General features: G+C 48.6%; 1 protein-coding gene across 1 annotated transcript; it reads left to right on the top strand.

The window, feature by feature from the left end:
* Positions 1 to 2,206: 2,206 nt before the first annotated feature.
* Positions 2,207 to 4,810, top strand: B3GALT5 (beta-1,3-galactosyltransferase 5). Its single transcript, XM_004429616.3, has 2 exons — positions 2,207 to 2,368; positions 3,029 to 4,810. The coding sequence occupies exon 2, from the start codon at positions 3,029 to 3,031 to the stop codon at positions 3,962 to 3,964; it is 936 nt and encodes a 311-aa protein (XP_004429673.1). The 5' UTR covers positions 2,207 to 2,368; the 3' UTR covers positions 3,965 to 4,810.
* Positions 4,811 to 10,979: the final 6,169 nt, after the last annotated feature.

The following is a 10,979-nucleotide window of genomic DNA, read 5'->3' as shown; positions in this document are numbered from 1 at the left end:
TGCAATACTTATCTGCTTCAGTTCTGAGGCTCTGGATCTGTGTCTGTATTGCTCATAGGTTAAAAGAGCAAAGCCTGGGGTGTAGAATCTGCTAAATAAACTGCTGTTCCATCACTGACTGGCTGGCCGGGCCACACAGCCTGGTCCAGGTGTGTTTGGAAGGTGGGGCTTCCGTAGCAGAGAGAGTGCCCGTTCTTGCTCTGTCCCAGGTAAGGTGGAGCTGCTTTATGCTAAGGGCTCTTGCCTCCCAGCCGGCCTGTGAGGGCCAGAATGCCGGGGGATACACACTTCCCTTTCTAGAAACATGCTGTTCCAGGCTCTGTTCCCTGTTGATGCTAAGAGCCTTCCACTGAAGGTTGGATCCCGGGTCCTTATAGCACATGATATAGACTCAGTCAAAGATGCAAACGCTTTGTAATTGGGGATTGTGAGGAGGTGTGACTTCTGGAGAGTTTGTTTCTTGGTCACTTTGCCGTAGTCAGGAAGTGTGTTCCAAATGCACATGAAAACAAATGACCCCAGGGAGCTTTGGCTGGTAGAGCCATGCCACTTGCTGTGCCTCCTGGGAGCCATTTGGAGTCCAGTGAGAGACCAATGCAGTGAGTGAGCAGAGTGTCCATCCTGGGGCTGGAGGTCTGTGTGAAGGATCCTGAGAAAAAGCACACTGGGGGAATGAGAGCTGAAGGTTTACCATTGAGGCAAGTCCCCGAAGAGGAGCAAACTTATCCGAGAAAGGAAGCAAAATAGAGGAATGTCATCTTTCTCTTGCGTTCGGGTTTTATGTTTCTTTCTAAAATGCATCATGGGAGAAAATGCAATTCAGTTCCCCTTACCCCTCCTCCTCCAAAATAAACTATACGTCCTGGCCATGCAAATAAATAACCTCACAGAGAAGGAAAGAAGGAAATAGAATTCTCAGCCTCTTCCGGCACCGGGTCAGATATATTCTCTCTGTCTGTTTGCCTCCTGAAGCGACTTCTCTGAAGTTGGTGGGATTCCAGCTGGACGGGAGCCTGAGAAGAATGGGGCTGAGAAGAACAGGAGCTGGACTGAGTTGGCCTCTGGAGGGTTTGCTAGTTCTGGAAAGCTCCATCATTGTTCCCTTTCTTTTTCTTTGGTGAGGAAGATTGGCCCTGAGCTAACGTCTGTTGCCAGTCTTCCTCTTTTTGCTGAGGAAGATTGTCCCTCAGTTAACATCCATGCCAATCTTCCTCTACTTTATATGTGATGCCACCACAGCATGGCTTGAAGAGCGATGTGTAGGTCTGCACTGGGGATCTGAACCCATGAACCCCAGGCCGCCAAAGTGGAGCACGTGAACTTAACCACTACGCCACCAGGCCAGCCCCATTGTTCCCTTTCTTTTATAGTGAATATATTTGGAAAAGAATTTTAACATAATGAAATTTTGAGGTCCTCTTTCGCCCTCAAAATAACCAACCTTTGTTCATGTCACTCAGTCAGTTTCTTTTCTTGCTGGCTCCTCTGTCCTCTCACCCAGGATGACATTTTGAAGACATGGACATCGAGTTGAGAATTGATGGAGTTCTTCCCTGTGTTAAATTCTTTAAGCATCAGCCGCAGATTCTGTTATGTAGAGATGGTAAATTATTGACATGAGAGGGCCTGGCCCCATGGCCTTGTGGTTAAGTTCAGTCCGCTCTGCTTCGGTGGCCCAGGTTTGGTTCCCAGGTGCAGACCTGCAACACTTGTTGGCAGCCACGCTGTGCGGTGACCCACATACAAAATAGAGGAAGATTGCCACAGATGTTAGCTCAGGGTGAATCTTTCTGAAGCAAAATGAGGAAGATTGGCAACAGATGTTAGCTTAGGGTGAACCTTCCTCAGCAAAAAAAAAAAAAAAAAAAAAAAAATTTGGCAAGAGAAATTGGACTGCAACTGACTTATGAGTCACCATGTCTCCTTAAAAAGCTCTGGGTGGGCCTGAAAGGATTGTCAGACATTTGTATGCTCTTATTTTTGTCGACAGCTGAAGCATGTGGTGGAATTGGTTTGTCTAGATTGTACTCATTTTACGGATGACAAAAGTGAGGCTGGGGGTGGGGCTCAAATACTCCCTCAAGGTCACGTCGGTAGGTGCTGAAGAGTCACCACAGCAAACACTTGGGCGCAACAAATGTTGAAGAGCTGCCGGTAAGGCGTGAGTGACTTGAATGACACTATTCTTTCTGGTTTTTCTTTATAGTGATTCTCGAGGAAGTGAACCATCATTTTTGGTAAATAGAGCAAACCCGGAACATGATAGTGCTGAACATCATATGCTGACAGCTCTTTGGAACAAATTTCCTCTTGGAATCTACCCTGTGGCTTAGCTTTCAAACCAGAAGCTCACCTTACGCAGGAAAAAGTGAGTTCTTCGCTTTCTTAGTACTGTAACATAACCATGGATGATGCTGGATTCGTTGAGGATGACGGAGATGGGTGGGCAAAAGATGAAAGAATAAATTTGGAGACTTACAAAAGTAACCTAAAAAAAAATAACAACCACCACCACCACTAGCAAGGACAGAATTCCAAGGTAGTTGTGCAGATCAGACAGCTGGTCTGGCTTCTTTCTGGGAGGGATAAACTGGTGCTTAATGCGATCAGAGAGCACAAATGATCCATACCTTTAGATCTAGAATGTGTGGTTTCCAGTCTTGCAGATTCTCAAGCTGGACTTCATTATGGAGTCAGAGAAGGGCAGTGCTGGAAGGACCTCGCTAGTGAGAGATGGGGTCCCGTGTCCTTCTAGATGAGGAATCTGAGACTTCCCCCGATGAAGGGCTGGCTAGCTTCGGAGCCAGGACCAGTGCCCTGTTTTCCATGGTCCTGATCTTACACCGTGGAGTGAATGATGCTGGCAGTCGTCTCTGCCTCCCTGTTGAACCACAGCACTCCTTCTGTGTGCAGTGAGATTCCAGAGTTTCTGAAACATGGGTCACTTCCCCCATCTCAGCCTCCCAAGGTAAAGCTAAACATGCCCTCTTGCTTTTGAGATCTAAACATCTGATTTTGTTCCTTTCAGATGGCTTACATGAAGGTGAGATTGCTGTGTATTTCGCTGGTCATTCTGGGAGCCCTGTGTTTGTATTTTAGCACGTACAATCTGACTCCTTTTAAAGAAGGGCCATTTGTTTTCAAGAAAAACCATGGGAACTTCCTTCAGCTCCCAGATATAGACTGCGGGCAGAATCCCCCCTTCCTTGTCCTGCTGGTGACTTCGTCCCAGGAACAGACGGTGGCTCGCATGGCCATCCGGCACACCTGGGGACAAGAAAAGATTGTGAGAGGAAAACGAATAAAAACATTGTTCCTCCTGGGAACCACCCCCAGTAAGGACGTATCGAGAGCCGTGGCCCAGGAGAGCCAGCAACACAGAGATATTATCCAGAAGGACTTTCTGGACGTTTATTTCAATTTGACTCTGAAGACCCTGATGGGTTTAGAGTGGGTCTACCACTTCTGTCCTCAGGCGGCTTTCGTGATGAAAACAGACTCCGACATGTTTGTCAACGTCTACTATTTGACTGAACTACTTCTGAAGAAAAACAAAACAAGTCGGTTTTTCACTGGCTTCTTAAAAAGGAATGACTCTCCGATTAGGCAAAAGTACAGTAAGTGGTTTGTCAGTAAATACGAGTATCCGTGGGACAAGTATCCGCCCTTTTGCTCTGGCACTGGCTATGTCTTTTCTGGCGACGTTGCCAGTCAGGTGTATAATGTTTCCGACAGCGTCCCGTTCCTTAAACTGGAAGATGTCTTTGTGGGGCTCTGCCTCGCAAAACTGAAGATCAGACTGGAAGAACTTCACTCTGAGCAGACCTTTTTCCCAGGTGGGTTACGCTTTTCCACGTGCCGTTTTAAGAAGATCGTGGCCTGCCATTTTATCAAGCCTCAGGATATGCTGATCTATTGGCATGCTGTGGAAAGTTCCCTGGAGGAAGAGTGTCCAGCTGTCTGAGGGGACCCCAGCAGCACATCTGGACACACTCCAGACGACCCACAGTGGTAGTTTTTGAAAGATCTTCAGGTGGCATCGCTGAGGATCTTCAGCGGGGAGGGAGGGAGCGAGGAAGGAAGAGGCAGGAGTTTGAGGATGATATCCTGTGGCACTCCAAATCTAAACTAGAACGGAAGCTGCCATGAAAGTGCTGATTAATTCCCACTTGATGCCCGAGCAATAATAGATACTGTCTCTTGAGTCCACTGTGGCACTGAGTCCTTGACGTACACCATCATTTTCTTATTTCAGGGGTTAGTATCCTCTGAAGTGGTGGGTGTGATCATCCCCATTTTACGCAGGAAGAAACGCAGCTTAGAGAGATGCAGGAACTCGTCCCAAGGCTCACAGCCCTCAGACGTTGGAGCAGGGATGAAAATTGAGCGTTTTCAGAATCCAGTCGGCAGCCCCTGACTTGGTCCACCCCTCTGTGCTGCCTCTCCTGGGAGAGAATTGTGGTGAGGAAGGCTCAGAGGGAATCCTTGCTTCTGGCATCCTTCAGTCCCTTTGCAGAGTCCCCTCCTCCTCAACTTCCAATCCATGGGCTTTTCAGTGCTAACACTGGGGTGAATAAATGTGCCCCCAGCTGTCTTCATTCCCTGGGATGGATCTGGCTGGACACTGCGTCCCTGTTACTGGCTTGGCACTCAACTCATCGCAAAGCATCTCCCAGAAGATACCCCTGTAGCTCAGCCCCTGAGAAACGCCAGCTCCAGACAGAAATCAATTTTTATAGATTTGGCTCAGAAATCACTGGAAAGCCTGGCCGGTTGTACGGACGTCTTGGCCACACTGACCTCCCCAAGAGCGTGGCATCTCCTCCGAGCTGTCTGTGGCTCGTCTGCAGATGCCCTTGGTCTGCACTTTAGGTCTCCAAGTTCAAATTGAAGGGCAGTTGGGCACAAGGCTCGGTCTGTGAAGGATTCTGTGAATTCAGGTGAATTTAAGTCAAGACATTCTCAAGGACCCCCTCTGACACTGAGGGCTGAAGTGAGCCCTGGTCGGGGTGGGGGGTGGTCTTCTGGTGTCCACCTCCCAAGCCTGACCCAAACTCATCTTTTTTGAACTTCTCAGAAGGCCAAGGAACAACTGAGTTTTGTGGTGTGGAGTTTAACCTTAAGTTTTCTTCTCCCTGGAGGTTTGTACGAGCCTGTTCTGCAGGGCTGTGTGGGAGTGAGGCCCTTCCTTGCAAGGGTCTTTGCCCATTCAGCCACTGTTGCCTGACATGCAAAGTCATCTTGCTCCTGATCATAGAAATGATCGGTTCTTATTCTTTACTTTACCAGACTTGACTTGACCAGCACTGAAAGCAAAGGCCTCACTTGGCTGCGTGATTTATAAATGTTGGACTAAGCTCTTACCTGAACTCAGGAAGAGATATTTGCTGCAGATGGTCATGGCAATGTTAAATTGCAAAGTGAGGTCTGGCATCCTGTTTTGCATAGCATTTCTTGTATCTGGATCGAGCTGCTGCTTCGCTGACGTGTTTCCTTATCCTGGCCGCTCTGAACGTGCTGGATCGTGTTCAGAAAAGCCTCCTTCTCAGGTGGGAAAATCGAGGACTGAGCTTGGTTTCTGAAGCCCAGATTTTGCCCGAGTCATGTCCCTCTGTCCCGTAGGATGGGCCGCCCCTGATTCTGAGGATAATGGTGGGTTTTGAGGTGAAGGAGTTTGTCTGGCGGTAGGGCTGGGTCTGTGCTTAGATGTCCACCTTGTCTGGTGTGAGTATCTCTGTGGCCACCGGGCTGGGGTGGTGAGGTGTGGCTGACTCAGGAACTGGCCTTTTCAGCATCAGCTGCAGCCCTCATCCACAGGGGCCCGTGACACAGGCATGGCTCCGCCTGTAGCCTCTGCTGCTCTTAAAGGGTTTCCTGCAAAACACTTTTTCCCCACTCTTTTTATGTAATGAAAACTTTTTTTTCTCTTGGGAAAAATTATTTTATGACTATAGAACTTGAAGGGACCTTAGAGCTCATTCAGTCCTGCCTTTAGGTAGGATGAAAATTAAGCTCAAAGAGACCCAGAGACTTGCCCCGAACCCCAGCTTGTTTGTCGTGGAAAGCAGGGTCTGGCTCAGGTTGTGTTCCGTTATGCCGTCTTGCCTGTAGGTATAAGAACCTTGGGGAAAGCGTGAATTAGGAGGAAAGTGATGCCTTTCCAATAACATCCAACGTTAGTTTCAAAATGGGACTGGAGAGGAGCCAGGCTAGTGGGACAGTGACTTTACTCACAGGCATCCAGAGAGGAATGATTTTGATAGCAAATGCTATTTGCCAGGTATGGAGATAAGGGCTTGATTATCACCTTAAATGCTCACAACTCTATGGGGCAGGTTACTAGCATTACCTGTGCTTTACAGATGAGGAAACGGAGGCAGCGAGGGAGGGTGAACAGCTAGCTCGAGGTGACACCACTGAAAAGTAGCAGAAATAGGATGTGGCCCCAAGCTATCGGGGCCACCGTACCTGTTGGTGACACTCAGCCCTGCCACCTCCCAGGCTGTCAGCTGCCCCTCTTTCAGTGTTCAGAGGGATGCAGAAGCTGATTGCATCGGCTGCTCAGGCTGCGTTTCTGAGCACTTACTTCCTCAGCCTCCCACTACCACACATGCCCACCCTCCAGCTTCTGAACCCTAGTCTCCTGCCTTCCACTGGGACTGTAGAAAGGAAACACGGGGGCTCTTCTGGCCTCAGCCCCTCCACTTCTGGACTTGATTCCCAGCTCTTCTTACCTCCTCCAGAGCAAGACTTCTGCACGGGGCCTCACTCACACCCTCGCCGTCCATTTCCCCCTCTCTGCCAATCGCCCCATCAGCCACACAAGTTTGCTGTCATTTCCCATCTTCAAAAACCATCAACAGCCTTCCCTTGACATCCGCTTTCCCTCCAGCTGTCTCCCCGTTTCTGTTCCCTCTGCAATTCAACCCCACAGTGGAGTTTTATATATATTTGTCACCTTAAATTCCTCTCTTCTTATTCTTTCTGAAATCCCCTCTAATCAGAGTTTGGTGCCCCCCTCCACCGATGGTTCTTACCCAGGTCATGACCCGAGTTGCTGGGTCTGTGGTCAGTTCTCAGTCCTCACCTTGCCCGACCGCACAGCTGGTCCTGCCCGCTCCCCGGCCGAGCTCTCGTCACTGGCTTGCAGGATGCTTGGCGCTCCTGGTTCTCCTCCTCCTGCTGGGCCCTCGTTTTCCGTCTCCTTTGCTTGTCCCGTGTCTTCGCTCTGACTTCTGCTAGGGTGCCCAGGGCTCAGCCTCGGCCCCTCTCTTCCTGGTTTTACTTAGTGCTCTGGTGGTCTCATCCGGCCTCATGGTGTTAAATATCCCCCGTCATGTTGATGATGCCCCCATTTAGCTCCAGCCCAGAGCACTCTCTTGCTCTTCGGTCTCGTATATTCTACTGCCTCCTTGACGTCGCATAGTGAGCGGATCCAAACTTGAACTTGTGATGAACCCCTCCCCCCACTCCTAATCCACTCCACCCGCAGCCTTCACTACCTCAGGTCATGGCCACCATGTCTGTCCTGCAGCTCAAGCCAAACAGCTCGGAGCCGTCCTGACTCCTCTCTCTCAGTCGGTGCCTCGGGAGAGACTGGTGGCTCTACCTTCAAGTTCTGTCTGCAAGCCGATCACCTCCGCCGCTGCCAGCTTGTTCAAGCCACTGTCACCTCTCGCCTATGTTCCTGCGGTAGCTTTCTACCTGGTCTCTCGGCTTCCATCATTGCATCCCTTTCGTCTGTTCCCTACGCAGCATCCAGAGTTCTCCTTTGAAAATACAGATGAAAGCATCTCACTTCTCTGCTCAGAGCCCTCCAGTGGCTTCCCATCTCTGAATAAAAGCCACATCTTTAATATCATTATCTGCGTCTTTTACTCCCTAATTCTCATCCCTTCACACGCTCCCCTCCTTCACTCCGGCTTCCCTCAACAGCGATACTCTTCCAGCCTCGCCCGCCTCCTTGCTCTTCCTGGGACATCCCAGGCGTGCTTCACCCACCTCAGGGCCTTTGCACAGGCTATTCCCTCTGCCAGGATGGCCCTTTCCTCAGATACTCTCACAGCCCACTCCTTGGCCTCCTTCAAGTCTTTGATCAGATATTGCCTTCTTAATGAGGTCTACCCTGACCACCCTACATGAGATTGCAACTCGCCCCACCCTGTGCCCCCTCACCTTGTTATGTTTTTTCCATTACACATATCAATTTCTAACAAAGTATATAATATCTCTTTATTATAATACATCTATTTCGTTTATTGTTTATATTTCATCCCACTTGAACAAAAGCTTTGTGCAGGAATGGATTTTTGTTTTCTTCGCCGATACACCTCAAATTCTTAGCACAGCTCCTGGCACATAGTGGATCTCAATAAATATGTGTTGAATGGAACTGAAATAACCTTTATAGAAGGTGGTTCTAGAGGAGAAAAGATGAATCCAGACTGAAAAGGGAGGGATTTCTAAGACGTAGCCAACACTGTGGTCCAAATGAATCAGTAAGTGGGAAAATGGGTGTGTTTTTGCTGAGAACTGTGACCTGAAAACGTAGAAAGGCTACACAGCAGTGCTTCTTGACCTCATGCCCCCTTTTGCTGTAACGGAAAACCTCACACACTGAGAAGTAGATAGAGTCCTATAATGCACTCCATGTGCCCATCCTCCAGCCTCCACACGGCCAGTCTTGTCTCGTCCCCAAACTCCTTCTGTTTTGATCATTAGAGGAATATGCCTCTTTTCCTCCACTTTATCCAAGCTTTGGTCCCAGGAGAATAGCAACAATAAACCAAGTTGTTAGGAAATATGTGTGGGATCATTAAAGTGACTTCAGTCCAGTTGTCTTCTGTGTGTAAATAACACACACACACTCATCCTTGGGACAGTAGAGACCACATGGTGCCAATATTCGAGGTTATTTTTCAAAACCAGGGCTACGAAGCAATGTTAGCTCTCTTGAGCTGTGTAGGTGAATTCTGGACTTGGGGGCCACGGCTTGGTGTCCTGGGACCTGGTCAGCCCACGTGTGGGGAATGTGGATGGTCCACGGGTTACCCAGGAAGGGTGTCACCTTATGAGGCTATTTTGACCTCACTGAAGGGATTTGGTTGCTGAAAATGGGTGTTGGTTTAGAAAGCAGTTTTCCTGATAAACAAGCCTGTTGTATAGATTTCAAGGACTGTGTTTAATAATAGTAGACTAAAGTTTAAATATGTCCTAGTTGAGCTAAGAAACTATATATATAGATATACTGGGCTATGGAATAAACCATTCTAATATGACAGCAAACAGGAATTACACAACATTTTAATTTTGCAATCTGCAATACTTGCCTTTTATTTAATTACTGAATATTGTTCCCTTGCTGTCCAATCTCAAAGATGTAAGATGAATCACATCAGTGATTTGGGTGGAAATCCTAACAGCCCTCTCGAGGTATATAGGTAATCCCTAATACCTTTGGTAGACTGCTCTAATCGAGTTATCCTAACTGCTCACCTCTCCTGCAATTTACCTCTTTCTTAGAAACCTTTACCTACTCTAACGTGTCTTCCGCACGTTATATTTCTTAAAAGCATCTGTGTTACTTCCTGTTATGTTCTGGGGTTAACCCCCTTCTCCAACAGGATCACCTTGACCCACATTGTTCTAGACTTGGTTAGTTCAGAATGTATGAAAATCTGAACAAGTGAAAAAAATGTGGAGCTGGAGGGTGTCTTATAGATTATCTGTGGTTTAAAAAACAGCCTCCCTTTACAGATGAGAAAACCAAGGCTCAGGAAAATGGAGTGGCTTCGCCAAGGCCTTCGCTTAGCGGCATCTCCAGCATCAGAAAGCTCATGTCAGTCATTCATTCTTTTATTTATTCATTCATTGGGCAGATTTGCTCAGTGCTTTTTACAGGACCTCAGGAATGAGGGTCAAGCTGAGGTTCTTGGGCGTGGGTTTTGCAAACAGAGCTTGAGCTGGGTAAATACAGTGTTGAGGAAATGATCAGGGCATCCATTCTCTTGACTACTGAAAGAAGCAGCCTTTGTTCAGTGCCTTCTCTGTGGACAGACATGTAAACCATTTCCAATCTGCCGTCTCATTGAATCGTCACAACAGCCTTTTGAGGTAGCTGTTCCTATCATAATTAAGCCCCTGGTTTTGAGCTGAGGAAACTGAGGTTGAGAGTGACTCAGTGACTTGTCCAGGGGGCTCAGACATGGCCGAGACCATGGCCTTCAATGCCTCGCCCTTCACCAGGGCACGGTTGGTGAGTCCTCCCACGGTGCCTAAGGACGGGCAGAGCATCCCGAGTCTTCCACAGAAAGCTCAGAGCTGGTCTCGCCCAAGGGGACTGTCATTTTGTCCCTTTTACTGCTTGCTGCCGCTTCTTTTCCAGCGTTGACATGCGTCTCTGTCCGCTCCTTCCAGGTCCTATTTGACGTTCTGGAACTTGGGGCTTTGTCATCTGTGGCATTCCCAAGAATCTCCTGTTTAGCTAGGTTCTCTGACCTGTCCTGTCCCAGCAAGCCCCACCTTGAGGTCACTCGAGTCTCTAGCTGACGGCTCGAACAAGTGTCTGGCTTCAGAACACGAACCCCTCCAGGCCAGTCCAGCCCACTTTCCACCTGTCTCTACCTAAAGCCCTTGCAAAACAAGCCATCTCTCAAAAGAGCATGGGTTCAGCACTCCAGACATATGGCTCCTATCAGAGTGTGTGTGTGTGTGCGTGTGTGTGTGTGTGTGTGTGTGTGTGTGAGAGAGAGGGAGAGAGAGAGAGAGAGAGAGAGAGTATGTGTGATCCCAGGCTCTAAATAGAGGCACCATGCTCAGTGGCAGCTGGTTTCTGTACATTATCTGCCCTGCCCAAGAGTCTGTGAAGGGCAGTAAAAGAGCAGGGTGATGTTTGCTCACATGGGATATAAAAGAGCAGGTGCCCACGATGTCCTCATTAGCTGTTGGGGCGGCAGTGTGGAGCTTCAGAGGTCTCACTT

Source organism: Ceratotherium simum, chromosome 27 (assembly GCF_057802395.1).
Source record: "Ceratotherium simum simum isolate JZ-2026a chromosome 27, ASM5780239v1, whole genome shotgun sequence".
Taxonomy (NCBI): domain Eukaryota; kingdom Metazoa; phylum Chordata; class Mammalia; order Perissodactyla; family Rhinocerotidae; genus Ceratotherium; species Ceratotherium simum.
This window is presented reverse-complemented; position numbering and strand designations above follow the sequence as displayed.

Coding starts and splice junctions, on each gene's coding strand:
- B3GALT5 (XM_004429616.3), top strand. CDS start 3,029: ATGGCTTACATGAAGGTGAGATTGCTGTGTATTTCGCTGGTCATTCTG.